This window comes from Labeo rohita, chromosome 1 (assembly GCF_022985175.1).
Source record: "Labeo rohita strain BAU-BD-2019 chromosome 1, IGBB_LRoh.1.0, whole genome shotgun sequence".
NCBI classification, from domain to species: domain Eukaryota; kingdom Metazoa; phylum Chordata; class Actinopteri; order Cypriniformes; family Cyprinidae; genus Labeo; species Labeo rohita.
Genome location: NC_066869.1, coordinates 29,229,930 through 29,250,620, shown reverse-complemented (window position 1 = coordinate 29,250,620; position 20,691 = coordinate 29,229,930). Strand labels below are relative to the sequence as shown.

General features: G+C 35.3%; 1 protein-coding gene across 1 annotated transcript; it reads right to left on the bottom strand.

Annotated features, from left to right (window-relative positions):
• Window positions 1–2,484: 2,484 nt before the first annotated feature.
• dis3 (DIS3 exosome endoribonuclease and 3'-5' exoribonuclease) lies at window positions 2,485–15,890 on the bottom strand. Its single transcript, XM_051121070.1, has 21 exons — window positions 15,497–15,890; window positions 14,006–14,163; window positions 13,647–13,840; window positions 12,964–13,037; window positions 12,709–12,876; window positions 11,812–11,973; window positions 10,279–10,395; window positions 9,517–9,654; window positions 9,004–9,150; window positions 8,797–8,913; window positions 8,599–8,700; window positions 7,866–7,930; window positions 7,662–7,746; window positions 7,441–7,568; window positions 7,259–7,345; window positions 6,991–7,147; window positions 4,615–4,829; window positions 3,375–3,543; window positions 3,113–3,271; window positions 2,873–2,995; window positions 2,485–2,672 (listed from the first exon to the last, which is right to left on the bottom strand). The coding sequence occupies exons 1-21, from the start codon at window positions 15,713–15,715 to the stop codon at window positions 2,604–2,606; spliced, it is 2,853 nt and encodes a 950-aa protein (XP_050977027.1). The 5' UTR covers window positions 15,716–15,890; the 3' UTR covers window positions 2,485–2,603.
• Between the last annotated feature and the right edge of the window lie 4,801 nt (window positions 15,891–20,691).

Here is a 20,691-nt window from a genome sequence, read left to right as displayed (position 1 = left end):
CCTTTATCTGCTTGTGATTTCTTCTTACAGTGACATCAGACATTATCTTTGTTGTCATACAGTATAATCATCTCTAAACAAAACAGGACCACAGTTCAATGTATCATTTGTTTTTGTTAACAGCTGATCTTAACTAGTCCAATCCATTCAAGACGTACTGGTAATTGATGTGTGTTTTGCTGTTTTTCAAGTTGAAGTAAGAAAAATAGTGAAATATAGCATGTTTCTTTAAAAAGTTTTTTTCTTTTTGGAATGCTGCTTGTATCAATATCCAGGATTTTCTTTGTCATGGAAAATCAGGGAATTTCAAAATTATGATTTCCAGGCCTGAAAATGGTTCCGTCATGGAAAAAATTATGGGTTACTTTTAATTATTCTGCTCCATCCTTAAATAAGCTATCCTAAAATTTTCAGGCTAATCATGTTTTCATGTAATATACAGGTGCATCTCAATAAATTAGAATGTTGTGGAAAAGTTCATTTATTTCAGTAATTCAACTCAAATTTTGAAACTCGTGTATTAAATAAATTCAATGGACACAGACTGAAGTAGTTTAAGTCTTTGGTTCTTTTAATTGTGATGATTTTGGCTCACATTTAACTAAAACCCACCAATTCACTATCTCAACAAATTAGAATACTTCATAAGACCAATAAAAAAACATTTTTAGTGAATTGTTGGCCTTCTGGAAAGTATTTTAATTTACTGTATATGTACTAATTACTTGGTAGGGGCTCCTTTTGCTTTAATTACTGCCTCAATTCAGCGTGGCGTGGAGGTGATCAGACTGTGGCACTGCTGAGGTGGTATGGAAGCCCAGGTTTCTTTGACAGTGGCCTTCAGCTCATCTGTGTTTTTTTTGTTCTCATTTCTTATTTTCCTCTTGACAAAACCCCATTCTCAGTGGCATTCAGGTCTGGTGAGTTTGCTGGCCAGTCAAGCACACCAACACCATGGTCATTTAACCAACTTTTTGTGCTTTTGGCAGGTGCCAAATCTTGCTGGAAAATAAAATCGGCATTATTTAAAAAGCTGGTGAGCAGAAGGAAGCATGAAGTGCTCTAAAATTTCTTGGTAAACGGGTGTAGTGACTTTGGTTTTCAAAAACCAACACCAGCAGATGACGTTGCACCCCAAATCATCACAGACTGTGGAAACTTAACACTGGACTTAAAGCAGCTTGACCTATGAGCTTCTCCACCCTTCCTCCAGACTCTAGGACCTTGGTTTCCAAATGAAATACAAAACTTGCTCTCATCTGAAAAGAGGACTTTGGACCACTGGGCAACAGACCATTTCTTCTTCTCCTTAGCCCAGGTAAGACGCCTCTGACATTGTCTGTTGTTCAGGATTGGCTTAACAAGAGGAATACGACAACTGTAGCCAAATTTCTTGACACGTCTGTATGTGGTGGCTCTTGATGCCTTGACCCCTTGACCCCAGCCTCAGTCCATTCCTTGTGAAGTTCACCCAAATTCTTGAATCGATTTTGCTTGACAAGCATCTCATGGCTGCGGTTCTCTCGGTTGGGTGTGCATCTTTTTCTTCCTCGCTTTTTCCTTCCACTCAACTTTGTTAACATGCTTGAATGCAGCACTCTGTGAACAGCCAGCTTCTTTGGCAATGAATGTTTGTGGCTTACCCTCCTTGTGAAGGGTATCAATGATTGTCTTCTGGACAACTGTCAGATCAGCAGTCTTCCCCATGATTGTGTAGCTTAGTGAACCAAACTGAGAGACCATTTTGAAGGCTCATGAAACCTTTGCAGGTGTTTTGAGTTGATTAGCTGACTGACATGTCACCATATTCTAATTTGTTGAGATAGTGAATTGGTGGGTTTTTGTTAAATGTGAGCCAAAATCATCACAATTAAAAGAACCAAATACTTAAACTACTTCAGTCTGTGTGCAGAATTGCTGAAATAAATGAACTTTCCACGACATTCTAATTTATTGAGATGCACCTGTGAATACTTAATACACGTTATCAAATCTGATTTGGTGCAAATTGTCAGTGGTTGATTCTCTTAAAAGTTTGTGATAATCCCTTGAACTTCACAGTGTGTTCATGTGGATTGTATTAAAAATGGTTTTCAGCCAAATGTTTTTTTGTTTTTTTTTTTAACATTTTTTCTTAAATGCTGGGATATGGTATTTCGGTTTTAAATAATGGAAATCCATTTATCGGAGAGAGTGACAACTTTGAATATAAATGAAGTTGGTTTTCTGAAATATCACACTTATCCCTGTGACAGCCCATTTCAAATGATTGTCTGCACTGGACAAAACATGCAACTGAAAAACAGAATTTCTTTAAAAAGTCCTTTTAATATGTTCTGTTTTCAATGAATTTCAGATTTGAAGGATGACAGAACACTGTTGCTCAAATAGAATTTATAATAACTCAGTTTCTATAAAAAGCTGTGCATTAGCAAGTTAAAATGACAAAAGGAAAACCAATACATGGATTTAAAAAAAAAAAAATCCTTTCATGTCAATTTTTTCCACTTAAGCATTCACTCAAGTTTCCCTTGCAGATGAACCGAAAGACTTGTCATTTAATTTTTGCTTTTGTAATGGAGTACTGTGTTGGTTCTTGGTGCTCAGCTGTCAAGCTTGGGTTTTTTGGCCTCTGGTTCTGACTCAGGCGCAGGTACACTAACGCCAGGGATCTGAAAAAGATAAAACTATACTTTAGTGGTTTCACAACTTCATTTGCTTCTATATAGTTTCAACTGTCTGAGTCTGCTGATCTAACAAATATCTAGAGTTGTAGCTTACAATAATCAACAAATGAAACCAAGGAGAGATATCACCACAAATAAGCCATAAACTATGCAGACATAAAAAAATATAAAAAACGAAAACATACCACTGGTTCAGTGAGTGCCATTCTGATCCTTTGATGCTGGATGTTGGAAGCGTCAAGGCTGACTGTTACTTTAACTTTGTCAAACATGCGGAAAGTGTGTTCCTCCACTTTGAGTGTAGGACCCTGAAGAGAAAAAAAAATAACAGAACATTCACACAGAATCATGCAACATCTGATTAATATATGACCCAAGACTAATACTGCCTGGCTACACAGACTGATATCAAAGTTGATCAGTACCTCAGAGTCAAAGCTGAGATGAGGACTGGGTTTGTCCTTGTTCTCAAAGAACACTGTGCCCTCCAGTCCAAATTTAGGGATGAGGATGATGATGGCATTTTTTCTTACAAAAAGAATGAAGCCTTCCTCATTTAAGATTCCCTTATTCTTGAAGAACAGCTGAAGGGTCAAGATAAAAGACACCATATATTAAAAAACTGCAACATTGCAGAACTAGTGCATAAATTATTAAAATCAGGCTTTTTTGGTGTTTGTGCTTTACCTGAGTGTGGAATGCCACTGAGGCTCTCTGTGCATACTGGGCCATTTTGTGTCTGTAGTTGAGGTTGTTGCATAAGGCCGACTGCTTATGCTTGTCCATCAAATCTGGGTACGTACTGTCTGCGTTAATAGCCACAGCTAACAGACGGTGAACTATAATATCAGCATATCTACAAAATGAAAAAGCATAAATGTTTAGTCAGTTGACATTAACGTGAATGTGTGAAAAAATGACACATACAGACACAAAAAAAATCATTGTGATGGTTATCCATATGACCCCAATAGATGAATCAATGTCTTATAAACTTTTTAACTATAAACCATTGCTTCTGGCCAACTGTCACACACAGATTCAAGAGATGGTTGAGTTCATGCTTCACATAAACATACGTGTTGTGAAACTTGCATGAGAAGTGATGGTCTCAACACAGAATGAAGGTTAAAGGGATAGCTCACCCAAAAATTAAAATTCTGTCAATAATTACTCACCCTCATGTCATTCCAAACATGTAAAACCTTTGTTCAATGTGACAGCTGCATTGCTGTCTATGCAGAGTCAGAAAGTTCTCAAGTTTAATCAAAAATATCCTAATTTGTGTTCCCGAAGATGAACGAAGGCCTTACAGGTTTGGAATGACATAAGGGTATGTAATTAATGAGACAGAATTTTCATTTTTGGGTGAACTATCACTTTAAATGTTGGGAATGGAAATTTGTTGATCAACACCAACGCAAACTCTGAATATCATGAAAACCTTTTCAAATTATTATCTTTACTGGACAAAACCGGGAAAAAAAAGTAATACAAACAAACAAACAAACTACTACTAAAATTATAATCATATATTTGAAAAATGACAGAACTCAATGGCTCACGTAGAAATTATGAATTCTAGTTCATCAAATTATAGAAAATAGTGTATTAGCTATAGTTATGTATATTGAAAAAAAAAAAAAAAAAAAAAATGAAGAGCAAAAACAGTACTTTGTAGATTGAATAAAAAGAGAACCCTTTCATGTCAATTTTTTCTATACTACCTTAATTTTCTCTTTAAAACTTTGATAACCAAAACGACATAAATGTCTTTTCGCATTATATGGACTCACTCACAGACAGTATTTTTCTAAAAATCTTTGTGTTGTCTGGGTTGGCATTAGGGGGAAGCCGACCATGAGAAGATTTTCATTTTTAGGTCAACTGTTTCTTTAAAATGATTCAGTGGTCCAGTGCGTCTCACCTTCTGATGGGTGATGTGAAGTGTGTGTAAATGGGTGATGCCAGGCCATAGTGGTGAAAATCACTGTCCATGCCAGAGCAGAAATACACAGCCTGCATCATGCAGCGGGTGGCCAGAATCCTCAGCAGGGTGTTGAAGTACGGAAAGTTCTGAATTGTCGCGTTGTTCAGGGAATCAGCCAGAGCTTTGGCCGAGTCTGTGAGGATGTTGAGCTCCTGGAAAAAGAATAAAGCTAAATCAGAGTGTGACCAAAATGCTGCAGACAGTTAAAATGTGGGGATGATTATACCTATCTAGGTGGGCTGTAGCATGACAAAGTTTGTGATGCCTTGGCTTAAAGGAGAAGTCCACTTCCAAAACGAAGATTCACATATAATATACTCAAATCCTTGTCATCCAAGATGTTCATGTCTTTCTTTCTTTGGTCGTAAAGAAATTATGTTTTTTTGAGGAAAACATTTTTGCATTTTTCTCCATATAATGGACTGATATGGTGCCCCAATTTTGAACTTCTAAAAAGCAGTTTAAATGCGGCTTCAAACCATCCCATCCGAGGAAGAAGGGTCTTATCTAGCGAAACGATCGGTTATTTACATTAAAAAATATATAATTTAAATACTTTTTATTCTCAAACGCTCATCTTGCCTTGCAGTCCTTGAACTCTGTGTATTCTGGCTCAAGACAGTTATGGTGTGTCGAAAAACTCAGACCGTATTTTCTCCCTCAACTTCAAAAATCATTTTAAAATCATCATTGCAGAAGTTCTGACCCAGTCTTTGCAAAGTGAACATGCAAAGATGATCAAACACCCTTAACAAAAAGTTAAAACAGCGATATAGGGCAATTTTGAAGTTGAGGGAGAATATGAGATGGGAGTTTTACAACATACCCTAACTGTCATGAATCGGAACAAAAACAGTTCAGGCAGAGCAAGATGAGACAAGTGTTTGGCATTAAAAAGTATATTAATTAAATTATTTTTATTAAAATATATGAAAAGACCCTTCTATCTCAGCTTGGATCATTTACAACCGCATTTGGGATTGTTCGAAGCCGCATTTAAACTGCATTTAGGAAGTTAAAAATTGGGGCACCATACCAAACGCTGAAATGTTTTCCTCAAAAAAACCTAATTTCTTTACGACTGAAGAAAGAAAGACATGAACATCGTGGATGACAAGGGGGCGAGTAAATTATTTATAAATTGTTGTTCTGGAAGTGGACTTTTCCTTTAAACAGTAAAGGCACTCACTGGTCGCCACCTACTGGTGTAAAAGCTGTGATATTCTTAAGGTGAAGTTTTAGCTTTTTAAGCTTTTTTGTTTGTCGTTTTCGCAATAAAAAAAAACAGCAGTTGCCCAGAATAATGAGATATTTTAAAAAAAAAGACCACTGATCAAAATTAGAGAACACTTTCAGATTTAATTGGGAGCCTAACTTTCCAGTTTTCACTGACTTTGCAAGATGGTGAGCTGTTCTAAAGTCAATCAAAACTTCGAACGGCAGGTAGTCCAGATGAAGGACAAAGGGATGACCCTTTCAGCCACAGCAGGAAAAGCTGGTCATTCCAAATCTGTGATTTCTTAAATATTGCATTTTTACAATGTCACTAATTCATTTAAGTCCCCCCAAAAGGCTGGTGGTCCATGAAAGACAAATGCACAAGAGGACAGGATACTTAGGATGTGTAGAATGGGCACTCGGTTCAACACTGCAGCTGGAATTGCTTACCAGTTCAGCGCTGAACAGTATAAGGATCTGTCTCAGCATACAGTGTCTGGATATTTAAGAGAATTAAAAAAAACAGCAGTTCAGAAAGAATCTGCTCATAGGGACAAGTTCCGCACTCCAGTGTATTCATGTTTTTCACATGTCTATCTTCAAAGCAATAAGTGAGCAGAGCAAGTGCACCTGAAAAGAATGTGAAGCCCCAGAACAAACCACGTAATTGTCATGGACCAACAGCAGTACGAAGGTGTTTAATATGCGTGAAATTCTCTAGAAAGTTTATGCCGGTAAACTTTATAAACATCTTTGTTTTGCCAAATCTTCTTTAAAATGTCATCACACGTTTGTTCTTTGCTTTTGCTTGAATTAATCAGAGCTAAAATAGTCCCTGAATAAATTCTAGGGGTCCAATGTTATGCTTAATTAAATTTAAAAAAATGGCATGGTTTAATTCTGGTGTTCGTAAACTTGGTAAGTTAGTTGTATTACACAGCCCAAACCATGTAGGAATCTGTTCAGAGCATTATTCAACATTACAAAACAAATGATGCTGAACATTTCTTTTGCACAGATACATCATGTTGTAGTTGCAAAATGCAGTTTATATAAAAATTAAACATAAAAAAAAACTACATAGCTTCCACCCACCCTTGATTTTGCAGCCTTAATGAGGATGTCATAGTTTGACGGTGGTGGTGAAGGGTGTTTCCTGAGTAGGGCACATTCTGAGAACTCATCATAGATCTTCTGTGCTACAGAGATATTCGCCAACAACATGAACTCCTCCACCATAGAATTTGTCTCCCTGGAGAAAAATGTAGAAGTTTAAACTTCCAGAATCCAGACAAAGACATTTTGGGAAAAACTAATGTCATCATTTTTAAACCTTTGGCAGAAAGATGTATATAGCACTCACTTCAATTCTTTGGTCTGCAGATCTATAGGGTCATGTGTTTCACTGTCCATATGGAAACGTACCTCGGGAGAGGAGAGGGTCAGCGCTCTGAAATATGGTAGAAAAGAAACGGTTTAAAGACTGTTTCTTGATCAAATCGGTGTTTTAAAATTGTTCATTTTATTCTATTTAAAGGGAAATACCCTTTTTCAATCCTCCGGCCCTTTAGGATCTTGGCCAGTCTGTTAAGGCCTCGCAGGCTCTTTGTGATATCATCATTCATGTTGGTGTCGTCAATCCTCATCTGAGCTTCGGCATATGTAAGGGAGGCCTTACGTAATAAAACAACAACATTTCCTTATAATGCACATTCCATCATAAACCATCATTTTAAATTAATTTTTAAACATTAAATGCAGCAAACCTTGGAGTTAATGATGCTCTTTGTGAAGCGAGTTTTGATGATTTCAGCATTGTGGTTCATCTCCCAAATACAAGAGAATGCTAACCTGAGGGAGAAAGTGCTCCATTAGACAGTGAAGGTTATAAATTATATTTACTATGGAAATATAGAAGTATGCACAAAGCGTAACCACTTAAGTAATAATAGTTACAACAGAAAGCACACCTCTCAACATTGGAGCGCAGAGAACACAAGTTGGAACTCAGAAGTTCAGGAACCATGTCAATTCTCTGTGAAAAGAAAACACAAAATTTACCATGCAAATTAAATGAAAGTTATACGCACAAAACACTACAAGATTAAAAGTTATATTTAATATGATGAAATACAGTTACTAAGGATAGATCATTAATTCAGCCATTAAAATGTTTCTGCCAAAAAAGCCATAAATTCCACTTTCATTTTGAAAGGAGAAATAAGCCAAAATGTAACTATTAAGAAATACCTTACTAAGATTATTTTTCCTACACAGCAAATTATTTTATTTGAAAAAAAGTTTAACAATAGTTTTATTCAAACGTTTGGGGTTGGTAAGATTTTTAAAGTTTTTGAAAGTAGTCAAGACAAGGCTGTTTATTTTATCAAAAATACAGTAAACAGTAATATTTTTAAAATATTACAATAAAAAAAAAAAAACTGTTCTATTGTAATTTACTGTAAAATGTAATTATTTTTGTTTATTTCTGTGCTGAATTTCCAGCAGCCACTATGCCAGTCTTCAGTGTCACACGATTCTTCAGAATCTTTCCAATAAGCTGATTTGTTTTTATTTCCAGGCTTGTCAGCCCAGGAAATCCAGAATTTTTGATTTGAGACAAGATTTTTTATTTCAGTGCATTACTATTTTGTTATTACAGCTCATTATCATTCCATACATTACATTTCCACAAATAAGTACCTTTCCACAAAGGTAAACTGTAGTGCCTCTGCTTGCTGCCTCTTGATCTAGAGCATTTCCTGGCCGAATAAAATGGCTGACGTCTGCTATGTGAACACCAACCTGAAACAAAAGCATACCACTCAATACAAAAACCCAATGGAATTGAACTAGTACATTCTCTTCACCATCTGTGATCATTTACGCAAGCTGCTGTACCTCCAAGTTTCCATTCCCCAGTTCCCGACAATGAAGAGCATCATCAATATCCGTACAGCCCGGAGGATCCACACTACACACACAGATGTGTCTGAGATCTGCTCTGACCTTCAAATCCTGCAGGAAAACACAGATAAATATCAAGCTTTGAGCATTTCAACAGTTATCATCTAACATTCCAACGCAACAAAATCATGACTACACTACCTCCTCAGTAATACTCCAGGGCATCTTGGGTAGGAAGCTAAGAACAGCCTGAGAGAAGGGCTGGTGAGGAACATCATGTTCTAGAAGAAGCACCTCTGTCTCTGTCTCTTTATCTCCAGCAGCGCCAAGGTTTCTCACAAAGTGACCCTAAGAGACATTGAGGAAAGAAATACGAGTGATCACATCTCAAAATAAGTGCATCCAGGCTTCCAGACTCACGTTATGTTTAAAACAGTCTGAATAAAAATTCAAGTTGGCTATTAATACACAATGAGCATGATTTATAATCCTAAATGTAAGTATGCATCATGCATTTTTAGGGACTTGAGATGCAAATCAGCATATGCTATACTCTATGTACAATGCATATTTTTTAGCTTCTTCTGGCTGAAATCATGATTTTTGTACCATCCCTATCTAAAAAAATCAATAAAATAAAAATATACTGTAAATAAGCATCTCTAAGGAAATCTGTTGCTTAAAACCTGACATCATGTATAAACTGACACTTACGTTTGGGTATCTAGAGTTTTTAGGCCAGCCATCAATAGCAACCATAATCCTCTGTCCAATCAGATTGGCGGCTTGTCTGGTCTCAATGCGAATCCGTGGGATTCGTCGGTCTGCTGGGGTGAAAAGGTGCCTTGTTGCCTGGTGTTGAAATTCAAAACAGTTAACTAGTACAATACAAAAGACACACATCAAGATTTTTCAATAAAAACATTCTTAAAATGATCTACAGATCAAAATACAGTCATTATATTAACAAAAACTGAATTATTGTTCTTGTATTGCATCTTGTATCTTGTATTATTCATGCATTATTGCTGTAATTAACATTCTGGAATGGTATATGTTTGGCAACAGTTCTTTTAACCCTAACTGATGCATTGCATATTTGAGTGCATTTTCATCTATTAATTGGCCACCACTGTGCTGAATAAAAGTTGTATTCTTTTTTTAAAGAAATGAATAATCTTACTGAGCCCAGACTTCTAAACTGAAAAACGCTTTGTTATTCAATCACTGTGTATAACAATCACCTTTTGCAACATTAGGCTTTATTTGCCAAGGAAAAAGTTCAAATCAGCTCGAAGCAGGACAAAGTCACTGTCGAGACTGCACGCAATTCCAGTAGTAACTTCGAGCAGGTTGAGAGTTGTGTTTAGAATCGACAGAGCTCGGTGACTAAAAATTGGCTAGTGAGAGGGCAGATATCCTAACACTACAAATAGTACTGTTTTATATTATTGTGTAGTGGTAAAACACTGTTACCTCTTTGATCAATGACTGTGAGAGCATCCCACAGAAAGGCCTCCAGTTCCTCTTTATAATGCCCACCACTCGTCCAGTGGGCTTGAGAACACTAGACTCTGATGATACACTCTTCAGCTACAACAAAACAGCAAACAGTCATTTAAAAAAAAAAAAAAATTCATAAAAATATACAAACACATAGTAATGGATACAAACACATTAGAGTAATTGGTTAACTTCAAATTCAAGTACGTTTCAAGGACTTTTCAGGTCCAATACCCTCAAATTCAAGGACTTAATGTGGGGACACATTTCAAGGGAGAGCAAGGTTATATCGTGTTACCTTGTAAGATACATTGTTACAGTTTTCATGTGTCAAACACAACTATGCAGAAGTACTTTTTTTGGTATTTTTTATGCCTATATGACAGAGATCTGATATTGTATTTGTCATATTTCTGAATATTCAGCTCTGTACCTAGCCAAGTGATGGTCTTTTGGTTCTCTGGCAAGCCATTCTTTATAAACTTACTTATTATAATTAAAAAGCTCCCAAAGTAGCGCAATGATCATATCCTATATCAAAACTCAAAATATTTAATTTCCATACCTCAAATGTATATTTTACAGTGCAGATGCAGATTGATCATAAACACAGCTAAAAGGCTTCCTACCAGTGGCCATCACAAAACTTAACATCTTGCACTGTTTTATCACAGGTAGAACGTAAAATGTTTCAATACAAGCATTTCAGTCAAATGTAATTTACGCAATATTTAAAACATTTAACCCATGTTAGAAAATCAAGCCTTTACAACAGTTTATAATCAGCCCAATTCCGTGCAAAAAACACAAGCTGCAGGATTTAACTGATCATGGGTCAGGAGTAAGGAGAGATGACTGACACACCATGCTGGAGGATTTGCTGCTCAGCAGATAATGTGCTCATATCGGATCTTGTAAGACGTGCTCCCTTTATACAGAGTGTGTGTGATTATGAAACTGAACGTGAAAGTGAATAGCCGCTCATTCAAAAGAGATTTAAATACTCTACATTCGATAGTGGTTCCCTGCAAAAATTATATTCAATATTAGAATGATTGCGCAAGCGGTAATGGCCCGAAATTCAGTGGGTGCACGTTCAATAAAACTGTCCCACGTAGGGCTTTCTGTAGAAAGGAAAAGCCGAATCGCAGACATTTTGGGCGATTTAGAAATCCTGGCCGGAGGCATTTTTTTGGGGACATGTCTGGGGGAAAGAGGACGTATGGTTATCCAAACTAACGCAAATCAAGCAAGCTAGTAGGCATACGCCACGAACTGTTGGTGAAATAACACATTAGCGGACTGGAGGAAATAATATGGAATTTTTTTCCACAAAACTTCTTGCACAAAATAAACTCAAGCACTTCCAAGAACCTGTATCTCTGTACGTTTATTTTCAAAAACTTTCCAGGGCCTTTTTTTTTTTTTTTTCTCCATTTTCACAGACTTTCAGGGATTTAAAGGAAGGATTTAAACAGTCAAATAATCTTATGGGATTTATACTACCTTATTTTCAGTCTCATCTTCCTCGGCATCTTCATCATTTGGGCTATCATCCTGAAGCACAACAGATGACGGGGCAACCCAGCATTCTTTTGGAAATAGTTCAACAGCCACTACATCCTGATGAACAGCCCGGTTCAAATTCTGAAGGCCTTGAAGTAGAACCTGTCAAAACGTGATGTTAACACAATGCACATGAGTCATGGGAACGTTTCTTCATGGGAACAGATTTGGAGAAATTTAGCATTACATCACTCGCTCTGCAATTAATCCTCTGCAGTGAATGGGTGCCATCAGAATGAGAGTCCAAACAGCTTATTAAAAACCTCACAAAAATCCACACAACTGAAGTGCATCAATTCACATCTGCCATCAACTGAAAAGCTGCATGTTTGTATGTAAAAAATCCATCATAAAACATTTTTAACTTCAAACTATTACTTCCAGCTAAAATAGAAATCCTCTATCCGTAATACTGCTCCAGTAACGGAAGGAGTAAGTGTTTTTATGAATTATGGACTCATAATTTCAATAGAATCAATGGTTTGAAGTTAGATGGGTTTGTTTATTACAAACACACAGCCTTTCACTGTACAAGATGTTAATTGACGGACTGGAGTTTATTGTTGAATTATTGTGATGTTTTTAATAAACTGTTTAGACTTCCATTCTGACGGCACCCATTCACTCCAGAGGATCCACTGTTGAGCAAGTGATGTAATGCTAAATTTCTCCAAATGAAAAAAACAAACCCATAAAGAAATAAACTTGAATGGCCTGAGGGCGAGTACATTTTCATCTTTGGGTAAACTAACTTGAAAAATACAACAACAACAACGAAAATTGCAAAATAAAATGAAAATAATTATGATTTTTCTTTCTGCATGATAGCCTGCTTACCTCATTGATATCCTCCCCCTCTCTATTTATAAAGACCGTGCCCTCCAGATAGTTATCTCTGTTGGCATGGAACGTGCCTTGAAGAAATACTCCGTTCTTAATGCCAGTCTGAATCCTGGATAAGGGCAGATGCTCTGGAAACAGTAACTTACTGCCAGTAATTTCATTCTATAAAGAATCATAAACGACAAATTATAATATAACACAACAAAAACATATGAAAACAAATCTTTTTTGATCATCCAGTGTACGCACTTGATCATCAGATTGCAGTGCAAGTCTGTCAACAAGCTCAGGGTTGCCAATCAAGCTCTTGATATACTCTTCACCTACACAAGAAAAGATGAGAAAACATACAAACGAAACCTGTATTCATTTGTGACAATGTTAAAATTTCACAATTATGCTGAGATCCTTATATGAAGATTAAGGCTGTCAATTAAAATTTGCTAAATATACATTTTTTTAATTATTTGTGAGAATGTGACACTACTGTTCAAAAGTTTGGGTATTTTTTTTTAACAGTTATACTGTGAAATAATATTACAATTTAAAACAACTTTTTTCAGTGTGACTATATTGTAAAATGTAATTTATCCCTGTGATGCAAAGCCGAATTTTCAGCAGCACTTCAGTCTTCAGTGTCACATGATCCTTTAAAAATCATTCTAATATGCTGATTTGCTGTTCAAGAAACATTTATTATTGAAAAGAAAGTTTATAAAAAAAAATTTTTTTTGTAACAATATAAATGTCTTTACTGTTGCTTTAGACATGCTTGTTGAATTTCAAAACGATAAAAAATTACTATCCCCAAAGTTTTGAATGGTGGCATAAAAGAAAATTACGCTCAGAGCAAACCAGCCATAATATTTCAAACTTCCACTACAACAATTACATTAAGAACAATAAAAAAGACAAAAATAAGCATCTCTTACATCTGTACACAATCAGACCATGCTGCTCTGCCTTTTCTTTATTGGCCCGATCATCGGTCAGCAGAACCACTTTCAGCGAACCACCATTGGACTCTTTAGCAAGGTGATCTGCGTACCATTTAGCAGCAACACGGATGGCTCGATCATTACGATCATTTGCACTTTCCCCTTGCTCTCGTTCAATGAATGTCTCCCTTAAAACAAAAATAGAAATGAGACACTAACATGCATGGCCCTAACATCAAGCATCAACAACTTCACAGACAGCACTGTCTGTGAAGATGTATTCAAGTCAAATCAAATCAAATGCATGTCACAAGTTACTGTTAGAACGAAAACATCCTCTTAGGATATGTTACCTGTGATGCTCATTAGTGAAGGTGTAAAAGTGTTTTTCCTTCTCATGAATAGCATCCTTGATTCTTTTGTAGACTGGGGCACTCCTGTGTCTGACCTCTTGTAAAACGGTCTGAAGAATGATGACGTTCCTGATCAGAGGGTCCTCAAGGATGTCAATCTGTCAGAATTGAATACCAAATCAGTTTCGTTTCATTTAAGGAAAAACCATCGCGTATTCATGCTCTGGACTGGCCAATTTTGAGATTTGGGTGTTTATAACATGTCTTCTTTCAGACTAGTGGAAAAAAAACATCCAAAATATGCATATACACTACCAGTCAAAAGTTTTTGAACAGTAAGATGTTTAATGTTTTTTAATAGAAGTCTCTTCTGCTCACCAAGTCTGTATTTTTTCTTTTATCCAAAATACAGCAAAATTAGTAATATTTAAATATCATCATCAATATTTAAAACAGTTGAGTACATTCTTCAGGATTCTTTGATGAACAGAAAGATTCAAAGATCAGAATTTATCTGAAATAAAAAGCTTTTGTAACATTACACACTATACCATTCAAAGGCTTGGAGTCAGTGTAATTTTCTTTGTGGAAAGAAATTATAGAAAACAATTTATTTAGCAGAAGTGATGATAAAGACATAATGTTACAAAAGATTTCTATTTCAGATAAATGCTGGTCTTCTGAACTTTCTATTCATCAAAGAAACTTGAAAAAACTTCTACTAAGCTGTTTTCAATATATAAAAAAAATAGTAATAATGTTTTGAGCAGCAAATCAAAATATTAGAATGATTTCTGAAGAATCATGTGACTGGAGTAATAATGAAAAAAAAAAAAAACAGCTTTAAAATCACAGGAATAAATTACATTTTAAAATGTAAGCTACTCAGAAAGCAATCATTTTAAACAGTAAAAATATAAAAATTTTACTGTTTTTGCTGTACTTCAGATCAAATAAATGCAGGTGTGAGTAGAAGAGAAAAAAAACCCATTAAAAATCTTACTGTTCCAAAACTTTTGACTGGTACTGTATATTTTGAAGGTTTTTACAGAGGAGTTTGTTTATATCACTCATGATTTATAGAATATCTCATTCCTAAAAATATGGTTAAAATGCATTTATTTGACAGCAGTTTTTGATTTATGGAGTGCTAAAAAAAAACCCTTGCTTATATCCTTTAACTTCAATAACTCAGTCTTAATGTAACGTTTATATCTATTAGGTTTCATAATAAGGAATGAATTATGATAAAGCAAAGTGTGGTCTTAAATTCGCACTCTGGGTCACCAATGTTTAGAATAACACCTTGAACTTCCCAAAAAATGAACAGAAAATACAGCCTTTTTAATGTGTAATAGATTTCTTTGTTGTTCAGTGAAATGCCATACATTGACTAAACAAGACAGTTAATTGTTTACAAAATAACGTTCATAACAAATATGATTATTATAATAAACAGCTACTTAAAAAAATATAATAAAAACCACATACCTGATGTAAAACCACATTGGTGTCCGGTATTAAATAGTGAGGGTATGAGCACAGGTTGCTCTCTATGCACGCGTCCTCTTGCAGCACAGGCGCTTCATCTTTACACTCCTTACAAACCTCACTTCCGCACCAGATGTCATCTCTAAGGTAATGTTCCCGCACTATTTTTAGTACTCCACCAGAGCGGGTTTTCTTCACAAATGTTTTGGATTTCAACATGGTCCAGATAACTGTATAGAGGGTGGTTTTGAGGAGCTGTTCCACCAAAACACACCACACAGTTAACCCACGTGTGCACCGGTGCGCCAACTAAATATTATTCCGGAGTGATGCAGAGACGGAAAGGTTCTGTATCGTATTTTGAACAGAATAACGTTTAAAATGCACCTACAAAATGACACGCGATGTATTTGATAAAACTACACACTATCGAAAGGCTCTAAGCAGCCACAGTATGCGTTATATATAAAGTAGCTGGTGCCTTACCGTTGTAAACACCTCGAAAGTTATTGATTGGCCATTTTAGGTGGAGCTAAAGGTGAGTCGGTTTACCTTATCACGTCACTAGAGGGCGATAGAGCCCTTTTTATCCGATATGAGGTACATCAATGTGTGTGGAAAGTGCTGCAAAGCTAATGTTATTTTAGAACTATTATTTTAATAAACATCTTTTCCTTAATAAAATTTGATATTTTATCCCTCTGCTCACAGCTTCTATAGCTTCTTAAATGCAGGAGACGTACACCGATTTGATTCTCTCAAGTTTATTTAATAATTGATTTAGTTTTTCGTAAATTTGCAATTAGGCATTGCTAAAAGCTTTTTGTGAGGTCTCCTAAATGTTATCAATTTGAAACAATATTTAAGGTCATTTACACATTTTTGTTTTTGTTTACTTTCAATTGTTTATACTCATAGCTAATTATGTTTTTATACATAAATCGTAATTTCTGCAGTCATTCCAAGTTGTACTGACTTAGTACACATACTGAAAATGAATTTTACCATAAACCATAAATTAAATATGCGAGCTCTATCAATTATATCCGACGTGGTTTATGAAATACTAGCTCACAATTCTGTTTAATGATCATAGAACAAATGTTCTAAAATATGTTTTGTAAACGTTGCATAAAGTATACAGAATGTTTTAATTGTACAAAATGTTTGTTTATGAACAATTTAAGACTTTTTTTTTTTTTTAGATAAATTCGTTATACCCATTCAGGCTTGCAAATAAATATGAGATATTGCCATAAATATAAATAATGCATATTAATACAATATATAAATATTTTCTATATATAACAGCTTTTTCTATAGTGTATTACTATCTTTAGATTTTAACATAAGATATTTGTTTTCAGTGCAGCGCAGTTTGATGGCTGGCTATGTTAAAAGTTTAAAAGGGCTTGGTTTTTTAAGTTGTAATGAGTTCACATCATCAGCATTCATATAATTATATTCTAATATACACATGAGTCAGAGCACTAGATCACTAGAGGGCAGAATAAATTCCTGAATGATTCACTGAATGATAATCCAAAAGGCTCAAACACACAAACAACTAAATAATCATTAAATATTCATAAGAATGTAAATTGACTGAAGCTTAACTGTAGTAATGTCACGTTTCAATACAAATACAAAAAGTCTGCAGGCTCTTATAAGTGTAGGAGAAAATGTGTCAGTGTTTCGGTTGGTGTGTGTTTCCTCAGATCCCAGACAGATAGGTCAGAAATTACAGTGTTGGGCGTACAGTCTTACCTAGCCTGCTCCAAAACTGTTTTCCTCTAATAACTCTCAGCAGAGCAAACAACTGCACTGCTGCCTTTATTCATGACTCACACTAAAGCCATATTTTGAAATATGAAGAGTGCTTTACAGTGAACCACATGCTATGAGAAGAACAATTATTATGCTGCTTTTCACTGTACAGTCATACAACACTAGAAAATAAGCCTGCAGTTCAATACTTTTCAGTGATTATGAAAATGCATTTTACAGGAATAGAAAATGACCCATAATCTATGTTTTTCAAACTAGATTTTTAGCATCCAATATTGAAATGTATGACGTATATTGCTCTATATTAAGAGTGATATTGCCATATATTTTACCTATCAAGCTATATTTATGTACTTTCTCTGCATAGATGAAGATGTAAGTAACATACATAAATATATACACTACATATATATAGATCCCCATAGTAAAATAAGTATATGTACATATGTTAATAATAACTATGTAATGATTTTTATTTGGTATATGTGGTAACCATATATGTGACCTTGGACCACAAACCATTCGTAAGGGTCAATTTTGTGAAACTGAGATTCATATTCATGGGGCAGTCATGGCCTAATGGTTAGAGAGTCGGGCTTGTAACCTGAAGGTCGCTGGTTCGATTCTCGCACCAGCAGGAATTGAAGGTGGGGATTGTGAATAAACAGCGCTCTTTCCACCTTCAGTACTATGACTGACCTTGGACCACAAACCCCTTGAGCAAGGCACTGAACCCCCAATTGCTCCCCGGGCGCTGGAGCAATGGCTGCCCACTGCTCTGGGTGTCTGTTCACAGTGCGTGTGTGTTCACTTCTCACTGCTGTGTGTGTGCACTTGTGATGGGTTAAATGCAAAGGAACAATTTCGACTATGGGTCACCATAGTTGACAATACGTTGTTACTTTCACTTTTGTCACTTTTCTTCATATGTCATCTGTAAGCTGAATATATAAGGTTTTTAGTGATGTATGGTTTGTTAGGATAGGACAATATTTGGCTGAGATACAACTATTTGAATATCTGGAATCTGAGGGTACAAAAAAAATCAAAATATTGAGAAAATCTCCTTTAAAGTTGTCCAAATGAAGTTCTTAGCGATGCATATTACTTATTAAAAATTAAGTTTTGATATATTTATGGTCGAAAATTTTCAAAATACCTTCATGGAACAAGATCTTTACTTAATATCTTAATGATTTTTGGCATAAAACAAAAATCAATAATTTTGACCCATACACTGTATTTTTGGCTATTGCTACAAATATACCCCAGCGACTTAAGACTGGTTTTGTGGTCCAGGGTCACATTTTATTTATACATGCAACTTAATTAAAACAACATACAAAAATCTGTATGTTTATACATGGTTTTGTAATACATTCTTAAATTTTTATATTTTATATTTACTTAAATAATATCAACACATTGACAGGTTTTAGGATGGATATACATGTGCATACGACCAAAAATGTCCTACACATACATAAACATACAGTAGACCTATTTGTAGGGGCTAGAATATGGCATTATTGTATCATTCAGAGTGATAATCCTTATAGTTAACACCAGTGGCGATTTCTTTAAGACTGCAAGGGAAGCTCAGCTTCCCCCTATAATGTCACAAAATTAATGGTCAAATTATGTACTATTGTATTAACATTTTATTGACTAAAAATGCGTTAGAAAACGTTCATCTCAAAGACGAGTTCGTTCAGAATCAGTTAGATATAGCAGGTCGGCTGACTTGATTTTCTTCTCATACATTCCCGTAGCGTCACAGTGCATTTCCCCGTTGAAGCCCAGCGTCCATTGACTTCAATGGGGCTGCTTTGAACGTTTTTTTTCAGTGCTTTGAAACTAGACGGTCATTGGATAAACGCTGCGATTATGTCCCGCCCACGGACGCTCAGCGTCTCTGGGGGTGAATGAGGAGCAAATGAGGAGTGGGCTGGCCTGGACTCCGAGCTTCTGCGTGATGATTGGAGGGTCTGTCGAAAGATTGCACCTCCTTTTGACTGACAGCGATTTTTGTACTATAAGGAATCGCTGAAGCTATTCGCGCTCAGTCCCATCGCGGATTTCTCAAGTTCAGTCGAAATAAAACTGCTGCAACCTATTTCTTTATATTTGCTTGGCGAAATTGCTTGATTTTCATCATACATTTCTCACAATTATACACCACATTCCTTGTTTCACTTTTACAGAGTTTAATATTTTTTTAGATCGTTCATTCATTCATTCATGTTAATATTTAATGTAGTAATCAATATATATATATAGATTACTACATTAAATATTAACATGATGACTATAAATTAATATATATATATATATATATATATATATATATATATATATATATATATAGTAATCTTGAAAAATTTTAACATAACATAATGAAACCTTATATTTCTATTAAAATACTTTAGAAATAAATAAATAAATAAATCTCCATAATAACCTTATTTAAATTGCAAAATATTTATACTATATAGTAGCATCTGACTAAAAGAAAAAATACATCATATTTTGCATAATAAAACTAAAGCTTTTTTGTTTTGCATTGTGACTTACTTATGACAATAAGGCACATTCTTGTGAATAAATAAATAGACAATTTTACGATGTAGGCCGAAAATGAGCTTCCCCTATTTGACAGACCAGTAGCCGCCACTGGTTAACACACAGCTGGGTAAATACCATTCAGTCATGATATTATGTAATCACAAATGTCCATTTGTCTTCTGAATTCCAAAAACGTCCATTATTATTTGGGCTCAGTCTCTGCAGAAGTGCTGGTCTGAGGTCTAGGGGGTCTTTGCCACCAGCAGGTGCAGAGCTGCCTTGATCTCACACCCCTCATTTACGTTCCCTGGCCTTGGAGATTCAGATCCCCTTTGTCTTGACTCTTTTCACTCATCCTATACACAATGTACAAGCCCTCCACATAAAATTGAGGGTCATTATGTATGGAAATACGACAAAAATGCCTGCTTAACACGTTAATACAAAGTGTTTCCTATTAAGGATGCTCAGCACTATTGGATTGTGTGTATTGCAACATTATACGCAGCTGGCTTTAAAAAACTGAATCAATATTTCACCTAAATATAAAGACTGTTTACTGAAGCTCACAGAATCAAACTGCATTTGAACGAACATAAAAGGAAAAGAAAAGAAAAGAAAAGAGAGAAGTACATACAAACAGGTAGGCTTAACAGTAAGAAAAATAACATCATTGCCTTTAGACGTTTGTTAAATAGGTAATATATAAAATAATAAATGCTGGAATATGAGTGACGTCAATTTCAGGAGATTTTATGGCACTTATGGGCGCAATTAACATTTTTGACACTAGAGTTTTAAATTCAAGTCAATTTTGTTTCAATAAATATGCTACGTTTAAA

Coding starts and splice junctions, on each gene's coding strand:
- dis3 (XM_051121070.1), bottom strand. CDS start 15,715: ATGTTGAAATCCAAAACATTTGTGAAGAAAACCCGCTCTGGTGGAGTA. Junction 10,396..11,811: donor AAGATGAGACTGAAAATAAG/GTAGTATAAATC, acceptor GTTTTGTTGTAG/CTGAAGAGTGTATCATCAGA. Junction 2,673..2,872: donor TGGCACTCACTGAACCAGTG/GTATGTTTTCGT, acceptor TATCTTTTTCAG/ATCCCTGGCGTTAGTGTACC.